At 42.1% G+C, this 23,754-nt stretch overlaps 1 protein-coding gene and 2 non-coding genes across 3 annotated transcripts; all 3 read right to left on the bottom strand.

Moving 5' to 3' along the window:
- Positions 1-247: 247 nt before the first annotated feature.
- Positions 248-363, bottom strand: LOC121196232. Its single transcript, XR_005895705.1, has one exon. It is a non-coding gene; the product is annotated as a U5 spliceosomal RNA (small nuclear RNA).
- Positions 364-772: 409 nt separating this feature from the next.
- LOC121196680 lies at positions 773-963 on the bottom strand. Its single transcript, XR_005896122.1, has one exon. It is a non-coding gene; the product is annotated as a U2 spliceosomal RNA (small nuclear RNA).
- Positions 964-5,805: 4,842 nt separating this feature from the next.
- Positions 5,806-14,511, bottom strand: LOC121195354 (protein NLRC3-like; the record flags this gene model as incomplete). Its single annotated transcript, XM_041058783.1, has 7 exons — positions 5,806-6,335; positions 6,464-6,510; positions 7,834-8,007; positions 9,385-9,558; positions 12,089-13,892; positions 14,058-14,289; positions 14,452-14,511. Coding segments are annotated over 7 exons (3,021 nt in total), but the record flags the coding sequence as incomplete, so codon positions are not given.
- Positions 14,512-23,754: the final 9,243 nt, after the last annotated feature.

Raw genomic sequence — 23,754 nt, 5'->3', positions numbered from 1 at the left:
GCTTTTGCAGTCTGTCCACAAAGCCAGCCGTCAAGCTGTCTCTTGGGAAAGAAAGCAAAGGCCCACGTGGTACATTTTTCTTGTCTCAAAGACGCCAGCATCCCCACCAAAGCCTAAAAATAAAGTATACCAGCGAAATGACAACATCTAGCACGCATTTCTTCCGCAAAGAAAGAGCAAAGTCGGACAGGGGAGCTCACACTTATGGCGCTCTATAAAGATGTTTGACTTTTCACCAACTCAAAAGGCTCAGCCAAAAGGCCAAGCCAAGCAAAAATAACTTCAACTCATTGGTGTTCCTCTCCACGGAAGTCTTTAGTAAAAGGCGAAAGACTTGTGCGTTATGAAGAGAAACAAGAGTCAGAACGGGCCTGTCTCAGAGAGCAGCTGAGGACCCTAGTTGTCCCAGCTACCACCGTCGCGGTGCGCCTCCCTTGGCTTGCCGCGTGCTAAATCCCAGCCTCCCCTCCATTGCCCCCCCCCCCCCCCCCCCCCCACCACCTCCAGCCTGAAAAATCCAGGCCTGGCTTTTACATGGAGACTACAAAGTCTGGGAAACCATCAGGCGTCTTCAGGGAGTCCACGACCAATCATCGTAGCTGAAGTGCACCGTGTTGTTGAGCGGGGTTCCCTGGGTGATATCAGTAAATCAACTCACTGGTTGTGCACAATTCACTTGATAAAAACGTAGCCGCATTTTCCTTCAGCCAAAGTAAAAGTTTGACTCCTAACTAAACATGTCTGGCAGAGCTTGATTTTCTACAAAGCAAGAGAAAGGTGCACCGTTCCCAGCGGCACTGCAATGCCAGGTCGATGCGTGGAGTGAGCGGAGCAAGCTCCCTTTTCAGCTCCCTCTCCTAAAAATGGGTTTAATACGTTATCCCCATATAGGGAACATATCAGATATTAAACTGATAAGAACAGATACTACACTTGATCTTAGCCAAAAGGCCGAGAAGCGATGAGGCCCAAGCGTTTGACGTCCAAATCAAGCTCTTGGTACAACCGTCACTTGTCGCGGTGTCCCGTTTGTAAGCCAGCATATCAATTGCCGCCACTTAGCAACTCTGCCCATCTGTCTGCTGTGTACTTTTCCCTGCCGCTATACAAAGATGTTTGACTTTTCACCAACTCAAAAGGCTCAGCCATACGGCAAAGCCGGCCAAAAATAGCTTCAACTCCTTGGTGTTCCACACCAAAGCCTAGAAATAAAGCATACTAGAACAACATCTAGCACACATTTCTTCCACAAACAAGCAGCAAAGTCGGACAGGAGAGCTCACACTTCATTTTGTCATGGAAAGGCCACGCCCACTTCCCCAACTCCAATGGGAACACGGGGAATTGTCATGACTAAACACGCCACTCTGTAGCGTACGCCAGAGAGTTTCTGCAGAGCAACACTTCCGCCGCTCTGTGGACAGACTGCAAAAGCTGACATGTAACTCCTTGTTGATCATGGTATTTCCCCTGCCAGGTAAGTATGAGCTGCAGTTGGAAGAGAGCAGGTGGTGGTCACCGGGCACAGCACTCTGTCTGATGGTGCCTACAATGCATAATCCCACATTTCAGTGCCTTGAGCATCAGCTCCCCTTTGTATGATACATTTATGGCTGAAAAGACACAAACACTGCTTCAAATAGGCTGCGGCGTGCGGCAAACGCGCTTTGTTAGATCTACCCATCATGCACTGCTCTGCCAAAAACAAAGGAACACTGTGTGAAATGCCACTAGTCAAACTGTCTCTTGGGAAAGAAAGCAAAGGCCCACGTGGGACACTTTTCAAAACATTTCACTACATGAACTAAACACTGACATGAACTACTAACATGTACTGACTTACTGAAAACCTTGGAGCTGATCTGGACTTTCCTGTGGTTTCCTCTTGTCCTTATAACAGCAGTAGCTCCTCCCTTCCTTGTCAATAATTGTGCAGAAATATCTGAGTGCTTCTTTCTTCCTAAATCATGAGCAAGTCCTGTCCAGTCCAACTGTTTCTGCTCCTGTTTGACTTCTGAACTTGTCTCTGGCTGTGTGTCCACTTACTGCAGCCTCTGACATCAGACTGTAGAATGTTGATACATCAAAGACATCAAAGGACTCTTGTATAGTTGTGAGGACACATGTTGCCATAAGTCATTCCCTTGCCCCTTAACCTAACCTTAACCATCATAACTGAAAGCCTAACTCTAACCAAAACATAACCCATACTAATGATATTGAACCTTCTCAAAAATACCAAATGAATTACAACAATAAGCACTCAGGACCATTCAGCTGGGTTGGTGAATTCAGCACCAAGGACAGCAGCAGCTGAACTGTACACAACTACATGTACTAACACACAGCAAATTCACAAAGTACTAAAATCTGGAGTCAGGCAAAAAAGTGTGAAAGAGTTACATTTCTGGAGTTTATTGTATAACTCTGACTACAGTCTGTGTTAAGGTGTACACCCAGGCCGAGTTGAATTTTGGAGTTTATTCCCTGGTGTTCAGGATCTGGTTTTAACTCTGTCCCTGGAGTTCACGACGCATTTTATCGCGGCATGAGCAGCACAAGGAACGTCGTCACAAGGCTGGTAAGAACATGATTTTTATCAGAAAGTACTTTAAATGCGTGATATTTTGTCATTGTTATCACTTTATCTACTTACATAGTACCGCTAATGACTGCCAACTTGATGTTGAACGTAACCCCATTGCTTTTACTCCATTATTTAGAGCAAGTAGCTCCCGCAGCATTAGTTAGCTAAGTGTCCTAAGTGTCAGATCTAAGTGTCCTGCAGCAAAGGTGTGAAGGCTCCTCCTCTCCAAGTCTGACAGATACACTGTCAGTCTCAAGCACTTTAAGCTGAGACACAAGTGATTCTGGATGCCAGCCTTTGATGGACAGTGTCCTTTCAGAAAATGTAATTGTTTTCCAGCTTGTATACAACTAGATTTTAATCATTATTTGACATAATTCTTAAAAAATGAAAGTAATATGTACAGGTATTAGATGAATGTACTTGCTTACAACATAGATCTAAGTGTAGCTGTAAATATGTTTCTAATGTTTTCTTTTTTAGAATGTGGAGCAAATTCTTACCTCAAAACCAGCAGAGCATGAAGAGACTGGAAGTTTGAAATATTCCACCACACGGTTACTGGTTAATATTATTGTTGCTCATGCATGGAAAAGAAGGATAAGAGGCTTCAACTTAATGCTGTAAGACATTTTATGAAAACAGACAAAAATGGTAAGAGATTTTTTTCCCTCTTGCAGGAGAGCTGTTAGTAAAGCAACAAAAGAGTTCCATGCCCTTGGGATTGTTTCACTTTTCCCATCTTTGAAAGACCCATACTCCAAAAATGATATGTAAGTTTAACTTTAACTCCCTTGTTTGCATATAAGTAACATACAGTATTTTTTCTTGAGACAGCTTTTTTTCTTTCAGGAACTTCTATGATATTCAAAGCAACAAAGGCCCCAACCCTTTCTTGAGTGGCGCATGAAGACAAATCCAGGACCATCTCTTCATCCCAGAGTAGAGTGGAGCTAAAAGGAGGTCCCACATCATCCAGAACATATGATGATCAGCCAATCAGAGATGAATGCATGGAAGCCATATCTCTCCTTCACCACACAGCTGATCCTGACTTAGTGTTTCAGACACTTTCAGACACTTCATGACCCACAGCGGTCAGCTGATGTATTACATGTTTCTACGTTTCTTGGATGTCATGGGACTGGTTAGTATTAAATATATATTTTTAAGTAAAAATATTGGTTTATTTTAAACGATTGAAAATGTTGTTTTTCTCTTTTTATTTAGATTTTGCAAGACTTCTCACTGATGTTTGGAGCAGAGGTTGCTTCAAGGTTACTTGAAAAATGGAACAGCAGTTTTAAAGATAAAGTTATCAAGGAGGCAGGAACCTGAAAGAGACGTCTCTCTTAAAACAACAACTGAAAGCTGCCCTGAATGAAGGATCTGACACTGCTGATGAAGCAGGTACAGTTATCATCAAAATAGTAATGCAGTTATGTGAGTCGTCCAACAGTCGTCAGTTTATTGTGTTTTTATTGATTTATTTTACAAAAGCATCTCTGAGTCTAAATAGGCCACTTAAGTCTGCAGTTAAGATACAGTGTGAGGGCTGAACATTGCTTTGCTCTCCAGCACAGATTTATAATGACTGGGCCATTAATAGTTGTTATATGTGTATATGTTTAAGATCATAGTAAAACCATTAGAACAATGCACAGAGCAATATAATAAACACACTACTTAATATATATAATGAGTGTAAAAGTACTTTTCTGGAGTCTCTGGACTAAGTGACTCGTTGGGAGATTGTGATGGCTGTGGTTTGCCATTATCATGTCCGCTGATAACCACAAAAATACAAAAGCAGAGTCCAGAGAGATCCAGCAGCGTAACCAGGCAACACGTAAACAAGGGAGAAAAACTACTCACTCACTTCGTAGTTAGCGGGATAAAACAAAGGTATTAGTCAACGTCCAATGAAAAAAAGAGAAGAAATGATTGGCGATGTTATTAAGCAGTCTGTAGGACTATAAAACTTATAAGAATCTATATACAAAGTGCAAATATTAGAAAAAAGCCTGTAAACTGCCTCAATGGCCAGGCTCCTTGATATCTCAAAGAGCTGATAGTACCATATTATCCCAACAGATTGCTTCGTTCCCAGAATGCAGGTTTGCTTATGGTTCCCAGAATCTCTAAAAGTAGAATGGGAGGCCGAGCCTTTAGCTATCAGGCCCCTCTCCTGTGGAACCAACTGCCAGTTTGGGTTCGGGAAGCAGACACCCTCTCTAATTTTAAAACTTAAAACCTTTTTGTTTAAAGCTTAAAACCTTTTTGTTTGACAAAGCTTATAATTAGTTGTAGTTACAGTTTTGGTTATTATGACTAAACCTATAGTTAGTCACAATTATTTCTGTATTATATCTATATCATTGCTGAGACAGTAACACACTTTTCAGAGTCAGTCTGATACCAAACCTTCTGACACAACAAATCAGACTACAGACAGATCACTACAGGACGCTGTACAGGACAAACCAAACTACCTGGAAAACTTTAGTATGAGTATTTAGTAAAAGGATAGGCCTGTTGTGGGTGACAGGGACCAGGAGAGTGGGATGTAATGCAACAATTTAATGCAACCTCTACCTTTGGCCTCTGCTCAGGCTGAGGAGCAGCTGTGTCTGACCTGCATCAACAAACAGTGAAAACTTTCCTCAGTGCTCCTGAAGGTTTTTCACATTCTGCAGTGAACACACAGACAGACTGTTCATGTATCTCATTTTCTTCTTTTACTTGAAAAGTCATTTTGGGAGGTGTAGGGGTGTAATGGGGGCACACAATGCTCCAATGCCCCCACTTGGTGACAGACTCTCTCAAAGTGAGATCGTTCAGATAAACTGTGGCAGCATTTTCGTTTGAACTGAATCAGCTCAGTTGTCCCAAGATTCAGAGAAAGACAAAACACTGATGTTCACAATGATGCTTTTAATGTGAAATGACAAGATCATGATTAGAATCTTAAAAAGTAAAAGTCAGCAACATTTTTCTCCTGTAATAATTGTAGCTTCCATCTTTAAAGGATGAGGAAGAAGTTTACAAGGAATCATTTGGAAGAGTTTAACAAATAAACTGCTTTAATACATGAATCTGAAAAGGTGTGTGTGAGTGAAAGAGACAGACATGTACAGACTGAACTATATGTTCAACAGTGAGAGAGTTTCTCTAACAGGAGGAGACTCTCTCTGCTACACTCTACACAGAGACACTGAGGAACCAGACGACCAGAACCAGAACCCAAACCCAGGATACAGAGGTTCAGTGAATGTGGTGTTGAAGGTGTAGAGGTGGATCAGTGAGTCAGAGGAGACTCTGTAGAAGGACAGAGAGCCAGCAGGACAGTCCACATACACTGCTACTCTGTTAGAGACAGAGGAAGATGATGAAGAGGAGGAGGAGGAGGAGACAGGTGTCTTTCTGTTACTGTGCCAAACAGAGTAACAACCATTACAGATCAGACTCCAGGACTGATCGTTCCTTCCAAACAAACAGTTTCCTCTGTTTCCTTTCCTTCTGATTCCTCTGTAACTCACTGATATATCAACCCATTCTCTCCACTCGACCTCCCAGTAACAGCGACCAGTCAGACCATTACTACACAGCAGCTGAAGACACTGGTCAAATCTGTCTGGATGATCAGGATACGACTGATCCTCTTTCACATGTGTAGCCTTCCTGTTGTTGTCAGACAGTTTGAGGTTTCTGTTTAGTGTGTTTGTGTCGATGGTGAGTTCACAGAAATCTGATGGAGAGAAGAAGACACAACACAGCTGCAGTTATTGATCTATCACCTGATCATTGGTTGACACTCTGAAGATGGTTGAATGTGAGCTGCTTTGTTTTCAGGAATCAAATGAAAACCACACTTACACTTCCTCAGACTTGGTCTCAACCATCGGACTCCACCAGGCTCCACCCTGAAAGGAGGAGGGGGGTCAGACCAGCACATTCTCTTTCAGCATGTAAACATGGACATTACATGGCTCTCATACACAGATGCTTTGATTATTCTGTTCATTCAGCAAAGAGACAAAGGACCTGGAGTCCTTATCTTGGAATTATATGGAGCAGGAAGGAAAGATTTCATCATTTGTCTTCTCCATTTGATATGACTTTTGGTGTCAGACACAAGAAAATATCTCAGAATGATAAGATCAGGATCTCAGAGAGGTTCAGCTGATTATTGATCATGGATATTTTAGAAGACAGAGACATGATCAGAGACCTGATTTCATTTCCTCCTTGGTTTGAGACACTGGCAGATGAATGTCTCTGAGCAGTGTAGATGCTCTTATTATTGCTGGGATGTTATTATTAGTGTGTCAGCACTGAACAGGTATCTAAAGTCTTTGGGGTTGTTGTGGTGAAAGCACTCAAAGTGCTCAAAGTGGCTCTGTTGGTTCAGGAGCAGTTCAACCAGCTGCAGCTCAAATGTTTCCACGCTGGCTTTGTGCTGATGCAGCATGAAATCCAGTCTGAGAAAGTCCTGCTCAGGTCACAGAAAACAGCTGACCACACCTGATTTAATGATTGTGACATATTTTCTCTTAAATATGACACAGTGAGTCATGATGAGATACTGAAGTCAGAATTAGAGAAAACCCCTCTTTGTGTTGTTGTTGAATTCAAAGCACTTGTGTAGAGATCTGTCATCAGCTGTGACACACTAAATGTTTCCAGCTCTTCCTCCTCTATCACATACTATCTGTGGCTGCAGCAGGCCTCTCCATACCTGAGGGTGTCCAGTCTCCACAGTGGATCCTCCAGTCCAGCAGACAGCAGCTTCACTCCTGAGTCTCCTGGATGATTGTAGCTCAGGTCCAGCTCTCTCAGATGGGAGGGGTTGGAGCTCAGAGCTGAGGCCAGAGAAGCACAGCCTTCCTCTGTGATCAGACATCCTGACAGCCTGCAGACACACACAACATCACACAGGAACCCTCTGTCAACACCTGCTGTTGACAGAGGGTTCTGTCTTCTTGTTCTTTTCTGTTCATATTTTTGTTTTTAGTTTTGGTCCAGGTTCAATGTATTTAAGGCAAATTCCTGAAACATCATCTGTAGGATGAAAAAAAATTAACAACTGAAGCACAAGAGAAACTGAAAAATAAGAGAAAATGATGAATAATTTTCTGAGTCTAGAAAATTCTGTTGAACTTTAATAAAATTTACTTGAACAATCCTACACAAGTTGGCTGTTTATCCACTGATGTAAATCAGATATGAGGGTTGATGATCCTGACCTGAGAGTCTCCAGGGTACAGTGTGAACTCTTCAGTCCAGCAGACAGAAGCTTCACTCCTGAATCCTGCAGGTCATTGTTACTCAGGTCCAGGTGTCTCAGCCTAGAAGACTGGGAGCTGAGAACTGAGGACAGAGCTTCACAGCTTCTCTCTGAGAGGTTACAGCTGCTCAGTCTGAAGAGGAAACAATGAAGAAAAAGTCAAATAATATTTGTGTTGAAAGGCCAATCTGATGAGTTTGTTTCACTTCATGTGTATTTGTCTAGTTACTTCTGAACCACTAAAAGGGCTGAATCTCCCACACAGTTCTTTCTATACAGATGCCAACCTGCTCAAATTAAAGCGAGAGACTCAGCTCTTTAATATAGGATCCACCTTGTATGGTAGCTGGCTGTCATCAGTGTGTGTGAATTGGTGAATGAGAGGCAGCATGTAAAGAGCCATGGCTGCAGGAGGAAGAATATGTCAGTCTAAATGAGTCAACCCCTGCTAGTCATATTAATTATCACATTCCTCGAGGCACAGGCCGAGGAGGAGGAGTGGCAGCAGTCTACCACTCAAGTTTATTAATTAATCCTAGACCTAAGTTATAGCACATTTGAAAGCCTTATCCTCAGCCTCTCACATCCAAACTAGAAGACAGAAAAACCAGTCCTATTTGCTGTGGTGTATCATCCACCTGCTGCTTACTAAGTTTTTGTCTGAATTCACTGAATTTTTATCTGATTTAGTGCTTAGTACGGATAGAGTAATTATAGTGGGTGACTTTAATATTCATGTAGATGCCCACAATGGCAGCCTTAAGACTGTATTCAATTCAATATTAGACTCAATTGGCTTCTTGCAACATGTTAACAAACCAACTCACTGTTTTAATCACACCCTTGATCTTGTACTGACCTATGGCATAGAAGCTGAATATTTGACAGTATTCCCTCAGAACCCTGTTTTATCCCATCATTCTTTAGTAACATTTGAATTTACAATAATGAACTGCACAGCACCTGGGAAAAAAATTAACTACTGTAGATATTTGTCTAATAATACTGTTACCAAATATAAGGAAGTTATTCCATCTTTATTAGCTGCATGTACTCTGTGGTCCTGGCTCCACCCACCTGCTGCTGTTTATTGTCTACAATGATCCATTTCTAACACATGTTCAATGTTCCACTCTGCTACAGATACATTTTGGATTAATATTCTATGCCAACTGTAATGTAAATAATTACCAATTATGACAGTTTTTTTCAATGTCCCATTTGTCCATCATGTTTTCATTGTTTTCGTTGTCATTGTTTTTACCGATGTCATAAACACTGACACGTAATCATCTAAACCATTTTATAACAAAGCATAACTGAGTGTGTGTATCTCAGCCAGAGTTCATATATGTGAAGCTGAATAACAGCAAAATAGAAAGAAGAGCTCAAAGATATGTAGAGATGTATAAACTATGAAAATCATTAGATATGGGCCTCTTTAAAGTCAGCATAGTTGGACTCACGAAATATCTGCAGTCATTTCAAACAAACTGTAACATTGTCTCACCTGAGAGTCTCCAGGGTACAGTTTTGACTCTCCAGTCCAGCAGACAGAAGCTTCATTCCTGAATCCTGCAGGTCATTGTTACTCAGGTCCAGGTCTCTCAGACTAGAGGACTGGGAGCTGAGAACTGAGGACAGAGCTTCACAGCTTCTCTCTGAGAGGTTACAGCTACTCAGTCTGAAGAGGAAACAATGAAGAAAAAGTCAAATAACATTTGTGTTGAAAGGACAATCAAAGGAACAAATCTCTCAGTTTGTTCTGCAGCTCACAGCAAACTAACAGACCTGCATTTGAAAACTGGGCCAAACATCAAACAGATTTGTTCAGTGAAGCAGCAATATCAGCTCTTTATCCACCTGCTAACCAATGAGGAGTTTCTTTATTCTACTCGAGAAATGACAGTAAAATTTTCAATTCAATTTTATTTATATAGCTCCGTAGGCAATCAAAATATTCTCAAAGTGCTTTACCCAGAGCCTGACCCCAGAGCAAGCACTTAAGGAGACAGTGGCAAGAAAAAACTTCATGTTCATTGAATATTAAGTTCAGAAATGGATCATTGTAGACAATAAACAGCAGAAGGTCGGTGGAGCCAAGACCACAGACAGAGAACATGCAGCTCCGGAGCCAGAGATACTAAGACTTTAACTACAACTAATTATACAAAAAAAAAAAAGATTTTAAGCCTAATTTTAAAATTACAGAGGGTGTTTGCTTCCCCAACACTCTCTCTCACGTAGTCCTGTGCTTGTTTCTCTCTGGTCTCTCTTTCTCTACCTTTCTGCAGGTATCTCTGGCTCCAGAGCTGCATGTTCTCTGTCTGTGGTCCTGGCTCCACCCACCTGCTGCTGTTTATTGTCAACAATGATCCATTTCTAACACATTACTATGTTTAATGTTCCACTCTGCTACTGATACATGTTGGATTAATATTCTATACAGACTGTAATGTAAATAATTACCAATCATGACAGCTTTTTGCCTCTGTGCTCTGTTTCCTCTCATAACTGTAATCTGCTGAGCACACAGTATCCACTAACTGTTCAATAACTGTAATCTAAATGCTGGTGTCACCGGGTGACTAAGTGTAAGTGTGTGTTTCTAAGTGTGTATGTGTGTTTGAGAGGGTGCGTGCGCATCGACCGTAAGTAATTGGATAACAGGATAAGAGACAGGTGTGTGTGTGTGGCGCGAAAGGCGAGTTTGTTCTCCTTTTATAGAGACGCGGACAGCGAGAAAGAGGAGCAGCAGGCGGAAGAAGCAGCTGAGCTGATCGGGAGGAGAAGCGGCTGAGGACACTGTGTACGAGTGCTGGGCAGACGGTCGCCACGCCATCTTGGCCTAGGAGTCCGGTGAACAGCGCGAGAGGAGCGCCCCGGTCGAGTCGTGTGCGCCGCTGCCGAGTGGGGATCCAGGCCGCCACTACGCCACAGACGCACGGTGCGAGAGGGGGAAGCCTCGGGTGAAAGTGGAGGGGTGGGGACGCGTTCCACCCCTCCTGCGGTTAACAACCATCCAACGGCCACGCAGAGACCTGCTGCCCAGGGGACTCTCTACATTCCATCTGGTCAGGTGGACAACCTGCGGGACTTTTTAATTCAAGTAGCCGGAGTACTCTTTATTTTACCTATTGTTCTAAACTTACGTTTGTAATAAAGATATTTATATATTTTTTAACTGAACCTTCCCCTGAGTGTTGTTGCTTTGATGTGCCTGCTCCCCACAGAGAAAAAGTGTCTTATATCATCACGGCCCCTCCACTCGGTGACACTGGAATTCTAACATTGTCCATTGCCAACCTTGTTTGTATCATGTTTTAGCTGCATGTCCTTCTCCTCCTTTCCTCCAATTCCAGCTGTCCTATCTTCCTCCTTTTCCTCCTTTCACCCAGTCTGGCCATCAGCAGGAGGGTCCCCCATCTGAGCCAGGTTCTGCTCAAGGTTTCTTCCTGTTAAAAGGGAGTTTTTTCTTGCCACTGTCTCCTTAAGTGTTTGCTCTGGGGTCAGGCTCTGGGTCTCTGTAAAACGCCTCGAGACAGTTTTGAATGTGGAAGGAGTTATATAAATAAAATTGAATTGAACTGAATTGAATTAAATCCTGACTGAAAAACTTAAACTGTTCATATGAAGACGGTCACACAACTGAATTGCCTTTTCAAGAATTTTAGAAGTAAAGGGGAGATTGGATATAGGTCTATAGTTTGCTAAAACACCAGGGTTAAGAGAAGGCATATGACACAATTATATTAATCAATCATTAATAAACAGACATGTACAGTTAAGGAAGTAAGTTATAAGTGATTTGGACTGTTAGACGTCTTTTGTTCTTCAGGCTCTCAGCACATTCACTTTAAAATATAACAATGGATACTACAGTCAATGACTGCAAAATATTTTACATTAAATATTAAATCTGATGCGTTTGTTTTACTTCAAGTGTATTTGTCCAGTTACTTTTGAACCAATAAAAGGGCTGAATCTCCCACACAGTTCTTTCTATACTGATGTCAACCTGCTCAAATTAAAGCTGAGACTTGGCTCTTTAATGTAGGATCCATTATTTTAATTCAGATTCAATGTGATGAAGCTCAGTCCTCAGAGATGATGATAAGGAATTAAAGAAGAGAGGAATTTATTTTCCCTCCTGCTGAATAAAATAGCAGAGTCTTTATATAATGATGAATAAATCCAACTATCTATACACTTACAGAGCTTTGTTAGAGGCTTTGACAACTGGCAGCAGCTTCAGAAGAGCCTCCTCTGAAGCAGAGTATTTCTTCAGGTCAAACACGTCCAGATCGTTTTCTGATGACAGTAAGATGAAGACCAGAGCTGACCATTGAGCAGGAGACAGTTCATCTGTGGAGAGACGTCCTGAACTCAGGGACTGTTGGATCTGCTCCACTAGAGAACGATCATTCAGTTCATTCAGACAGTGGAACAGGTTGATGCTTTGCTCTGCAGAGGGAGTCTCTTCAGTCTTCTTCTTGATGTACTGGACTGTTTGCTGATTGGTCTGTGAGCCACTTCCTGTCTGTTTCAGCAGACCTCGTAGGAGAGTCTGATTGGTCTGCAGTGAAAGACCCAGGAGGAAGCGGAGGAACAAGTCCAGGTGTCCATTTGGACTCTGTAAGGCCTTGTCCACAGCCCTCTGATAGAGCTGCGTTGGATCAGGTTTGTCTCTGAACAGTTTAGACCTGTTGGAGGTTGATTGTTCTTCTGACAGCAGATTGACTCCCGAGTTGATGAAGGTCAGATGGACATGAAGAGCAGCCAGAAACTCCTGAAGACTCAGATGGACGAAGCAGAACACCTTGTCCTGGTAAAGTCCTCTCTCCTCTTTAAAGACCTGTGTGAACACTCCTGAGTACACTGAGGCTGCTCTGATATCGATGCCACACTCTGTCAGGTCTGATTCATAGAAGATCAGGTTTCCTTTCTGCAGCTGCTCAAAAGCCAGTTTTCCCAGAGACTCAATCATCTTCCTGGTCTCTGGACTCCAGTGTGGATCTGTCTCAGCTCCTCCATCATACTTAACATTCTTTAGTTTGGACTGAACCACCAGGAAGTGGATGTACATCTCAGTCAGGGTCTTGGGCAGCCCTCCTCCCTCTCTGGTTTTCAACACATCCTCCAGAACTGTAGCAGTGATCCAGCAGAAGACCGGGATGTGGCACATGATGTGGAGGCTTCGTGAAGTCTTGATGTGGGATCTGATCCTTCTGGCCTGCTCCACCTCTCTGAACCTTTTCCTGAAGTACTCCTCCTTCTGTGGGTCAGTGAACCCTCTGACCTCTGTCACCATGTCAACACACTCGGGAGGGATCTGATTGGCTGCTGCAGGTCGTGTGGTTATCCAGAGGCGAGCAGAGGGAAGCAGTTTCCCCCTGATGAGATTTGTCAGCAGCACATCCACTGAGGTGGACTCTGTAACATCAGTCAGGATCTCAGTGTTGTGGAAGTCCAGAGGAAGTCGACACTCATCCAGACCGTCAAAGATGAACAGAACCTGGACCTCTTCAAACCTGCAGAGTCCTGCTTCTTTGGTTTCAGTAAAGAAGTGATGAACAAATTCCACCAAGCTGAACTTTTTCTCTTTCAGCACATTCAGCTCTCTGAACGTGAATGGAAATGTGAAGTGTATGTCCTGGTTGGCTTTGTCTTCAGCCCAGTCCAGAGTCAACTTCTGTGTTAAGACTGTTTTCCCAATGCCAGCCACTCCCTTCGTCATCACTGTTCTGATTGGTCCATCTCTTCCAGGTGAGGCTTTAAAGATGTCTTCTTGTCTGATGCTTGTTTCTGGTCTGGCTGGTTTCCTGGATGCTGTTTCAATCTGTCTGACCTCATGTTCATCATTGACCTCTCCAGTCCCTCCCTCTGTGATGTAGAGCTCTGTGTAGATCTGATTCAGAAGGGTTGGGTTTCCTGCTTTAGAGATCCCCTGCAACACACACTGGAACTTCTTCTTCAGAGCAGATTTAAGTTTACGTTGACAAACTGCAGCAACATGTCCTGAATGAACAAACAAGAAACAACATCAATGACTGATTCATAAAGAAAACATGACATGTTCATCCCTCTAAAGAACACACATGAACATATTTCCCTCCATGTCTTGAGACGTTAGTAAATGTCCCATTTGTCCATCATGTTGAATCTTTAGAGAAATCCTCTTACTGCTGTGCAGACAGTCAGCCAGCTCCTCCTGCTTCATTCTCCTCAGGAAGTTCACTGTGATCTTCACAAAAGCCTCTCTGCTGCTGCTCCTCCTCTGCTCTTCATCCTCACCGTCCAACACCTCCTCATCCTCCCTCTGACTCTCTGAGCATTCTGGGTAATCTGGACTCACAACCCTCTGGATCTTCTTCAGCTCCTTCTTCACAAAAGTGACAATGTTCTCCTCCAGCAGCTGGAACAGAAAACTATATGAATGACACAGTCAAAGTAAAACCATGGAGCCAAACATCAGATCCATGTTGGACACACTGACAATCCACTGGTCTAAAAAGTGCAGCATGGAGATTATTGTCAACACAACAGATGTCAAAGTAGTTGTTGTCCATGTACAGACCATAAATATGGAGTCCAGGTGTGTTGAGCACTGAGCACTGGGAACCTCTGAGCTCTCCTGGTCCACTCTGTGGAGGAATCATGAAGAATTAGCTCACATTATGTTTGCAGCATCTGTGAGTGTTTTATGCTTTGTACACAAACAACAGCTGCTTTTATGTTCTGTGGTGACTGTCCTGATTAAAGCAAACACTACTGTGCTGTGACATTCTCAATGAGAGGAAACAAGCAATCAGTTCTGTACCTCATGATCTAGAGTCATCACAACAAGGCCACCTTTTAAATGAGTTTTAAGGACTCACACTGGGTTTGACAGAAGTCTCACCTCTGCTACAGGACACTAACACAAACACTGGAACTGGATAGGTGCTGAGTTACAGGGAGTTTTAGTTCTGATCTGAATGACACATATAAGAACATAAGAAGTGCTTTTCTTGAAAAGAGAAACATCAACTTTGCCACTAAAGCCTGTGTTTCAGCCTGATCATGTTCATATACTGTGTCATTCATGAAGCCTGGAGACAAAACACAATCACTTCATCTTTCATAGAAGACCAGTTATACAGAGCAACTGTCTGATACATTTTAAACTCAGCTGCAGCTCACTTCTTTGCAGCAGAGGGAGGCTGTCCTTTGAAATTCATGGGGTGACCCTTTGACCTGTCACTCTTCATGGACACACAGCTGGGCTCAGGTCCATGTTCAGGTCCAGGTCCAGCAGAGTCTGGTGTGTGCTGCTGCTCTGGCCTTCAACACAACACACACAGAGCTTTGAGTGTGAATAATGATGGTGCAGTGATGTGAGTGCTGAGCTCTGACATGGAGACGAGTCATGGACAGTTAGAGATCCTCATCTCACCTCTGAGCTTTGGTCTGGATCTCATGGTCCCCACACAGACTGCTTTTAGGGGGAGGGGCTCCCTCCTCTCTGTCCTCACACTGATTCATGATGCTGAATTCACATCCACATCAGCTCACACACACTTTCTACCTTCATCTGCAGAGAAAACACAAATCATTCATCTGCACATCAACTGAAATCATCCTCTCCATCATTTGTCCTGTAGAAATATCAGCTGCTCCTCCACTGATTGGCTCTTCTTTCCTCTTTCATATCAGTGTCAGTTGAATGCAGTCAGACAGCAGTGTGAGGCAGAGGAAGCTGCCATCAGCTGCTGTACTTCCACTGTCAGTCCACTAGATGGGGTCATGAAGCTGCAGTGAAGTGCAGAGCAGCACACACAGGGTCCAGGGACGAGCATTTCCATTCACTGACACTCAGACAGACTGAGATCCACTGGTTTTATCTGACACAATCTAAAAATGCTGCTTTCTAATTTCACTTCAGTAAAAGTACACGAGTGTAATCAGTAAAATATACTTCAACTGTCAAAAACTTCCTCCTGATTTAAACAAACTCCATCCAACTGTAAAACACTCATAATAAACTAGTTTCTCCAGCTAAAATAACCAGAAGATCTAGTGATGTCACTGTCAACATTTTCCACAAACTAGAGAAAACCATGTCCCTTTAACGAAGACAAATCAAACCAATCAAGAGCTCCACTTACTCAGTTTCTTCCCATGAACTTCATCCCTCTGCAGCTCTCTCCTGTCAGTGTAGGAAAGGCTCTCAGTTCTTCAGTTCAAGCTTCTTTTTATTTCTTGTGTGTGTGAACTTCAACTGACACACACAAAAAAAAAACCCTGAAAAAAAACCCCACAATAAGTCAAAGGTCAGAAATCCCAGGTAACAACAGGGAGTGTTGATGAGTAAAACTTTAAAACTGCTGACATTTACCTTCAGATGGAGAAAATCATCTGCGCCACAAAGTTTGGTCAAAGTGAAAGTAAACTGCGAGGCTTTGCCCAGAGAGGTGTGTGTGTGTGTGTGTGTGTGTGTGTGTAGGCGTAGGTGTGTGTGTGTGTGTTCTCTTCATTATCCAAATATGCAGTGTGACTGGTTGGACTGAGTCTCAGTCAGACTGAAGTTCACATGCTGAAGTGTTATTGTGACTTAAGACAATTCTTCACAATGTAGAATAAGTATAAAACATGACAATTCCTGTTGCCAGTAAAACATGAACAGGAACTAAGTAGAAGCATGAGGAAACTCAGAGGAATGAAGGAAACACAGAGACTTAAATACACAAGGGAACTGTGTAACAAGTGAAACACGTCAGGGCGGGACAGACAATCACAGAAGAAGGAAAAAGATATAAGGGCAGAACAAAGAGTCACTTAAGGGGCATGCAGTGAGACTGGTTATTATGGTCTGCATTCCTCCTCTGCCCTTTGTTTTTCTGCAGAGTAGAACTGATCAGTTCTTCACCAAACCCTCAACAAACCACAGTGAAAACCCAAAGTCAAGGGCTGCAATAAACAGCTGATTTCACCTGAGGGTCACCTGATCACACAGCCCGATCACACAGCCTAAAACAAACACACACACCCCGAACACACATATGAAAGTCAACAACTGTCTCTGATTTTGATGAGTGTTTTTATTCCAATCATTATTTTCATCACTTGTTTCATGTTAACAGTGCTGTTCAGAGTTTTACATTGAAATCCACATGAGTCATCTGTGATACTGGTCAGTGGTTATTATCAAAATCAAATATAGATCAACAGCTGTGGTCAGCTTGACTTGACATCAGAGCCAACATGACTGTGGAATAAACTGTCAGCACAGAGATGAGAAAGCCGATGTTTGTGATTCCTTTCAGACCTTCTGTGTCTCTCCAAAGAGAACCATCCTCCTGGATCACATCAAGGACATCATGGATGACAAGGACCTTCAGGACCATCTGGAGATCCACATCCAGAAGCCTGGTTACTGTGGAGGTGAGATAGAGAGCATCAAGTACATCTCTGGTGGAACAGCTCTGCAGGACTTTGTCTGTGAGGACATGGAGGAGAGAGACGACTGAGTTTAACCTACAGCAGCCAAACCTCCAACAGCTCCACCGTGTAAGGACGGTCCTCCTATGATTGTTAGAAAGTTGTTTTTAATGTCAGTGAAGCCTGTATATTTCTTGTCAAAACTAAAGAGAGGTATTTTGGAAAATTCATTTATTTATTTACTTTATTTAACACAGGGCTGTTTCAGTCTGAATCCCTGCTGACAGTTGTGTTTGAATTGCTGCTCTGATTTTCTCTTCTACATTGTGCTTATTAAAAGATGTGAATCAGTCACAGGAGTTGTGTGTTTGTAATGACTCAGGCTGTGGATACATACCTGTATGTAAAGTGGTTCAGTGTCAGCAGTGGATTCTGTTTCTATCTGTCCCTTTAATTCAGTTTGAGTTTTGCTTTCTACTTTAAAGCTGATCCTCCAACATGCATCAGAATTGTGGAGCTCTATCTGTGCACCAGTTTCCACATTATCATTGTGCAGATTCTGTGGGTGACAGAGCTGCTGGGTTCAGGCCTTCTCAGCTAATTTCTGTCTCTTACTCTGTGACTGATATTCTGAGCAGCTGTCAGGATATTTTCCTCTGGACTAAATCATGAATCAGCCAAAATTTCATCAGCTATTTTCATCTCAACGTAACAAAACATTTCTGAACAAAGATGGTAGATGGATTGGTGGTAGACAAAATGTCACCAGGAACGATGCACTGCATGTAGGCCTTTAATATCCAGACATATCAAGGAAAGCATCTCTTAAGCATTCTACCTCAGCTCACTGTTAAACCTAACCTCTCATACCTCAGAGGACGTTTGGCTCCCAACCACATTGCAAGAAACACAAAGCTACAGATAACGAAGCTAATCAGCTCAGAAGAAGTCCACACTTCAGATGTTACCAGCATTTCCTGCTCATTTTCACTGGCTTCAGCTGGACACTGACAGGACACATGTGGGCAAGGGTGACAGGAAACTCCACTGCTGCAGAATATGATACTGTGTGGAATCAGTACAAGTCACAGTTTGCTCATGTGATGGCGTCTCCAGTAATGATGCTTGTCACTATTTTTGGGCTTCAAACCACAACAAAATGAAAAAAGATTAAAAGACATCCACAGCTTTGCATTTTACTAAGAAATGGAACATTAGATTGAAAACACATTTACTGATAAGAGCTGTCCCAGTTCAAAGAGCTTGAATAAGTGAATAACTCCCCATCTCTTACTGGTGTTAATGGATTTAGGTCAGGAGAAGTACATCTGGAGGGGGTCTGCATACCTGATGACTGAGGCCAAATCACAATGTGGACAACACTTAATAATATTAGGTGTAAACATAAAGTAAGTAGTTGGGGGAGCATAGAGAATGCAGATGCTTTCATACAGATGTACTGCAAGTAGCTCATATTGGACTCTGTGACGTGTACAAATGCTGAGCAGGACTTTGGATCACGATGGTGAGAGGAAAAGATCTAAAAGAGAAGCTGTCCTCAGCCACAGGACGTGAGGACGCAGTTAAGGTTTTGGAGCCACGTTAGACAGCACTCCTTAAATGAAGGAATATCTTTCAGAAGTATGCTGCTCACCCTCCACTCTGACAAGAAGTACTGAAGACGTTCTAGTGGACCAACACTTTACTAAGAACCTTTGTGTTGGCTTCTCAGCAGCTCTCTGTAGCTGCAGGTGATGGTGAATTGGGACTCACAGTATTCTGCCAATCCACTGTCTCCAGAAAGTCAACTTGGCACATTTTCATCCAAAGCATCTAATCCAGGGGTGTCAAACCCAAATACACAGTGGACCAAAATCGACCAAGTCGAGGGCCGGATTGGTTCAGTGTTTACTGAAAACAAATTGAAATGAATCTGGAACTAACACTGCACAGAAGTTATTTCCTATAAAACAACATAAATTATTAAATAAATGAAAAATCAGTTGCATTAATTTCTTATGGCTATGAAATGTTACCAGAGTAATTTAAGTTGAAAACTTTTTTTCTACAGGCAAACAACAGCCAGAAATTAATTTACTTCAAAGAAAAATCAGATGCCCTGTAGAAAAAAAAAGCATTAAAGCTCAGTTTGCTGCTGTAATATTTTTCAGAGGAGGAGGCCTGAACATGGCCGACTAAACAAACAAGACAAATGAACAATTAAAAAATAAATAACCACTATATAAAGAACCAACCAATAACCTCAAACTTTAAACAATACTAATGGACAGTAAAATAACTGCACTTCAAACAATACAATACAACTGAACAATAACTGCACTTCTACCTGAACATTATAAAATCAATCTTGGACATTTGTGTTGATTGGAGTGGATGTTTCCAATCAGTCCTCATTTGCTCGGCACAAGTAAGTGTAAAGTTTGTCTTGAGGTTATTGTTTAGTGATGCAGTGCAAGTTGTATTTAATATGGACTCATAGTGACTCATTATGAAAACAAAACACCAAGATCAGTGTCTTCTTAACAGGCCTGAGTCTGACAGCTGTACAATGAGGCTGAAATCCAAACAGCTGCTTTGAAGTCCTCCATCGAGTATCATCATACATCACAGACCTGACCTACAGTACATTGATGGAACTTCCTAAAATAACACACAACACTCTCCACTTTGTGCTGTGACGTCCAGAACTGGAATATTTACAGTAAAGTCTCAGATACTATTGCACTCTGATCTTAATGACTCCTGGAGCTCCAGGTTCTCCTGTTGTTGGTCTGTGTCTGTGACTCCACCAACAGTGGACAGACACTGGACCTCTAGCTGATTGTGTGAAACCCTATGGGAGAAAACCCACAAAAAAAAGGAGAAAAAGAAAAGAAAAAGGAGAAAAAGAAAACTCCACAAAGCAAGGATCAAATCTCAATCCTCTAACCTTACTCCTGTGAGAAATAATGCTCCATCTTTAAGGAATTGGAGCCCTGCCTCAGTGCCAAAGTTGGCACACACACAACTGGCCTAAGTGTAAGGCTCCTTGAGTTATTAGATCATTTTGTGTAAATAGACTGAAAAACAAATGAAATAAATATTAATGGTTAGAATAGAATATAATAGAATAGAGTTTTATTTGCCATTTGCACAGATACACTGCAGTACATGTGCATTGGAATTCTTGTGCATCCCTCTCCTGAGTCAAGCGACAAATAGCAAAACTTCATCTAAATTAGACAGGAAGGGTAACAGACATCTATCCATGGTAGCAAATTTAAACAGGGCCTAAAAATTCTGGTTAGACATGAACCAAGTTTATGTATCGAGTTCATTTACCTATAGTGTCGATACTGACTTCCTTCACTGACACTTGCAGTCAGTTTGAATATCTTTATTGAAACCTGAAGCCTGATTTCTTGCTGTTCTCTGGTTCTTTGTTTATAAGCTCCTCAAGCACGACCTGTCTGCAGAACTGTTAAAGTATGGAATGCAGAATCAGAACAGATGCTTCAGGACTGCTTTAACAACACAGACTGGGAGGTGTTCAAAGAGAGGAGTCTACTGTGGACTTAGAGGAGAATGGTGCAGCAGTTACTGGTTACATCAGCACATGCACGGACAATATCATTCCCACAAAACAGATTAAAACCTACCCCAATAACAAACCTTGGATAAACTGTGAAGTGTGGTCCATGCTACATGCTCGCTCTGCTGCTTATGTCTCAGGCACTGCTGAGGAATACAAAAAGACAGGCCAAGAGACAGTACAGCCTGAAGCTGGAGGATTACTACAACACCTCAGACCCACCCAGGATGTAGAGAACTTGACTGGGGCCACAAGAGACAAGGAGGCGTGGCTTCCAAAACCACAGTGTTAGAACAAGGAGTATATTGATTTTAGATGTCACATTTCCAGGCCACTCACCTTCCCACTTTAGTAGCCTGGAAGTGTGACATGTAAAATCAATATACCCCTCGTTCTAACAAGTAGCGTTTTCCAGTGTGGAGATGTACTCACATTAAGCCATGCTGTGAACAGCCACTATCACTAAGTGTTTCTTCCACTTTACTGCACAACAAACTGATTTGTTCATCTGAACCACTAATAAAGTGATGCTAACTCACTGAGAAACACATTTCATTTTCTTACAACCTTTTCCTAGTTTAAAAGAAACAGCAAAAAGGACTGGAAACATTGATGCCTCTGCCTCCACCTGATTTCCTGTCATCTCTCTACTGTCCATAATAAAGGCATAAAAAATCCAAATCACTTAAAGATATACTCACATTCCCATTTCCACATTCAAAGCACTGGTGTTTGATCTAATTCTTCCTGCTGTCCATACTGGCTGCCAGGAGATCCCTTCTTTAAACTATTTCTGTGGAAATGATAGGCCACAAAATCCACAGTCCTATTTCTGTGCAAATAGTAATTCCAAAATTCATTATCATTGTGAAACGAAATCAAGTTGGTATCTTCAAATGTTTGTCTTTTAGTGCAGAATTTCCTCTCTGTGTTTCCATCTCTCCACCACAACTTTGCAAGGAAACATTAGGTGTAGAAACACAAAGAGGAGAATTTTGGACTAAAAATACCTGGAAGATAGAAACTTGATCTACTCAGACTGTTGAAGCCTCATGTTTGCTTCTTTTCAACTCTGGAAGTCAACTTTTCCACAGGACAGGGACTGTGGATTTTATGCTCCATCATTTCCATTAGAATTTCTTTAGAAAGGATCTTGTTGCAGACAGTACAGACTTCCTAGAAATCCTTTCCTTTAACACAAACTACAGTGCATCACACCAAAACAAAGTTAAGAAGCTGAGCAACCATGAGAATATCTCACAGTCATGATCAGTATTAAAAAAAAACTCAACATTGTCCATGAATGATAGGCACACAATCAAACCACCGGGCTTATGGGTATGATTACTTGTCGTCCCAGTTTCACAAACATATCATTTGGACAAAACATTTCAAAACATTAACTTCTAAACTAGACACTGACATGAACTACTAACATGTATTGACTTACTGAAAACCTTGGAGCTGATCTGGACTTTCCTGTAGTTTCCTCTTGTCCTTGTAACAGCAGTAGCTCCTCCCTTCCTTGTCAATAATTGTGCAGAAATATCTGAGTGCTTCTTTCTTCCTAAATCATGAGCAAGTCCTGTCCAGTCCAACTGTTTCTGCTCCTGTTTGACTTCTGAACTTGTCTCTGGCTGTGTGTCCACTTACTGCAGCCTCTGACATCAGACTGTAGAATGTTGATACATCAAAGGCATCAAAGGACAAACACTCTCTCTCTCTCTCTCTCTCTCTCTCACACACACACACACACACACACACACATACTTGTACTTATTTATTTGTGAGGACACTTGCTGACATAATGCATTCCCTAGCCCTTACCCTAACTCTAACCAAAACCCAATTCTAACCCTGAAACCAAGTCTTAACCCTCAAACAGCAACATGAACACAGATGGAAACACTGCAGAGCTGCTTTGGATGGTTTAACAGGTAGAGATCATCAGATAATGGAATGACCTGATACCTTCATCTGTTTCCATAAACACATGGAGGAAATCTCCCAAACACAAACTTAACCACAATGTGATTCACAGTTAACAAACACACTTGCATGTAAACTCTCACACCAGCATAAAAATAAGTCATTGTTTTAGGATCTGAAGAAGAAGATCCAGGATGAAGGAGATCAGGAGACAGGAGCCCCACAACAGAAGAGAGAGAAATAAAAGAAATACAATTAAAACACAAACTTACAAACAGATGAAGAATCACCTTAAAGTCATTGTAGTAAACACAGTTTTGTTTCTGGACCCAGACTGAGAAAATGCCAGTAACTGAAAATAATGATGAAATAATGTTGGAGGAAAAAAATGCTTCCTCCTTCCATCCAGCCTGGTTATTTTACAGCTTCTACTCCCAGAACATGATGATATAGTGTCAGCTTTAACTTTCACCATCAGCTTCCTACTTGATTCAGGTGACAGGTGTAACTGTTATCTCAGTGTGATGCAGAGAAGAGACCAACATACAGCAGGACTCTGTGGATTTAAGGTCTAACAGCACAAGAGAAGTTGAACGAGATCTAAAAGAAACATGAGTCAAAATGATTCTCTGTGCAGCAGCTGATCTGTTGCAGAAACAACAACTAAAACTGTCTGTGGCAATGGAGAGATAGTGAATATCACTCCTCACTGTCAATAAAGAGGTGAAGACAGAAAATAATGTCTACTGCAAAGTCACAGGAAAACCAGAGTGTGAGGAAAGAGCACATTACTGTATTGATGAAAAAACAAAGATCTGATGGACAAAAACTCTTCTCAAAGTTGGAATGTAGGTGGTGCAAAGCACAGAGAGCAGAGAGAGATGAAGAACCCTCTGAAACCAGTCCTGGAGTCCTTGATGGAGGACTTATTATGGACTG

Source organism: Toxotes jaculatrix, chromosome 16 (assembly GCF_017976425.1).
Source record: "Toxotes jaculatrix isolate fToxJac2 chromosome 16, fToxJac2.pri, whole genome shotgun sequence".
NCBI lineage: Eukaryota > Metazoa > Chordata > Actinopteri > Toxotidae > Toxotes > Toxotes jaculatrix.
This window is presented reverse-complemented; position numbering and strand designations above follow the sequence as displayed.